Source organism: Halyomorpha halys, unplaced genomic scaffold (assembly GCF_000696795.3).
Source record: "Halyomorpha halys isolate HHAL.00 unplaced genomic scaffold, Hhal_1.1 Scaffold508.1, whole genome shotgun sequence".
Classification (NCBI taxonomy): Eukaryota; Metazoa; Arthropoda; class Insecta; order Hemiptera; family Pentatomidae; genus Halyomorpha; species Halyomorpha halys.
Window position 1 is genome coordinate 436,256 of NW_027106467.1, and position 1,727 is coordinate 437,982.

The window sequence follows — 1,727 nt, forward strand, 5'->3', positions numbered from 1 at the left end:
TTATATTATATACAATTATCGGTCTTTTTAAACATGAATTAATTAGTAATACTCAACTGGAATTGAGGAGTAGTCCACTATGTAGTCTTGTAGCTTTTGTTTGGCCGAAGTAAGATAGGCAGTGCAGTACCCACAATCTATCCAGGAAATTTAAAGTAGTCGGAATAGTAACATAAAAATAAGCTGAATCCACTACACTAACAACTTTTATTTTATTTGAATTTGCATAAATATTAAATCTAATTTCAGTTAATTTGCACAGAAATCATATTCCGTAAGAAAATGACTGCAACATTTAAAATGCATGAAAACCGAGAAAAAAACTCCACACTTTCTCAAGCTGACATCAAACTGAACAAAGTTTCCAAAGACCTGGTGTTGCAGATAGATATTCTAGTAGTGGGGGCGATTACTTCGGTTATCAGAGCGGTAATCGGCAGCTTTTGTTACCAACTTTGTTTAAGTTATGCTGTCATGAAATTTCATATAGTCAATCACAAAATAACCGTATGTTCATATCCATATTGTGTGATTTTTCATATTAGCCTCTCATGATTTAGATTGCGACAATTATCCGATTGACAATAACAACTATTGTTTAGAATTATGAAGAAGATTCCGACGTTTAGCCCCACTAGGTACGCTTCCGATATTCTATTAAAGTCGCTAAAGTTATCAACTTGAACAGCTATAAACCTGATGAAGCTCTACAAAGTGAGGCGAAGCGTCGGAAAATAAATAGTTGTTAACTATTTTGGTTTCTCTTTTGACCGCAAGCCTGACCGTCTTCATTATTTGAAATTATACGGCCAATTATTCACATATATATATATATATATATTTATTTATAATTAGGTACATATGCAACTGCTTTGTTCTTAATATTATTTTTGCTGTAACCTTTAAGGTATTTTCACTTTATTTATTTTTATTTCCCTATGATTTTACCACTTGTATCTTGTTTATATTGCTCTGTATAAACCAAACAATGTAAAATAACATAGGTAGAACTAGACAAAAACCAACCCCACATTGCATAGACACCTACTGGAGCTTATAACCATTCTGGTATTAAAAGAAATTTTTTCAGTCCCAAAAAAAGTCTGAGAAGGTCCTAAGGGATAGGTGCCATTAGAGATGCAAAAGTATATATTTTGTGATAATGCTAGAAATAGTGTGGTCATAACTCTGCTCGAATCACCAAATTTGTTCTCTGCCTAATGATAAAATACCCATTTTTATGTGAGAAAGTGAACCAGAAAGTATCTACTAATGATTCTCTTCATAACAGATCCTACTTGCATTCAGTAAATCAAACTAGGATTTGAACAATAACTGTTTCATATAAGAGGCCAAGTGCTATGTTCACCATAAATCATAATTAATAAAATTGCAAATCATAAAAATAATTACCTAGTTCAAATTTGAAATTGCTATCAATGGGAACGATTCCTTCAACTGAAACATCGGCAGGAGATATGGGAGGTACTCTTGTAGATGTTAGGACGAAGAATGCACTTGAGCCGCTTTTTGAAATTATGGCCAGATACCTGGTAGTTCGAACCCATCCTTGCATTTTGCTTACTTCTAAGCACTAACACCATATTAAGGAATGAAAAACTTTTTGAGTTGGTATTACTCCGATTAATAAATGTATATTTTGTAAACAAAATAAAAATAACACAGCTAATTTTATAAAATTGCAAAGTAACATAAAATTTATATAT

General features: G+C 32.1%; 1 protein-coding gene across 2 annotated transcripts in view; it reads right to left on the bottom strand.

The window, feature by feature from the left end:
* Window positions 1–1,727, bottom strand: part of Ocrl (Oculocerebrorenal syndrome of Lowe) — a 30,168-nt gene that overhangs the window by 25,003 nt on the left and 3,438 nt on the right. The window contains exon 2 of one of the 2 annotated variants that reach the window (XM_014425367.2): window positions 1,414–1,594. The exons of the other annotated variant lie outside the window; for it this stretch is intronic. Coding sequence (XP_014280853.1) covers window positions 1,414–1,594 — 181 coding nt within the window. The remainder of the gene's footprint in view (window positions 1–1,413; window positions 1,595–1,727) is intronic. 2 annotated transcript variants of the gene reach the window in all.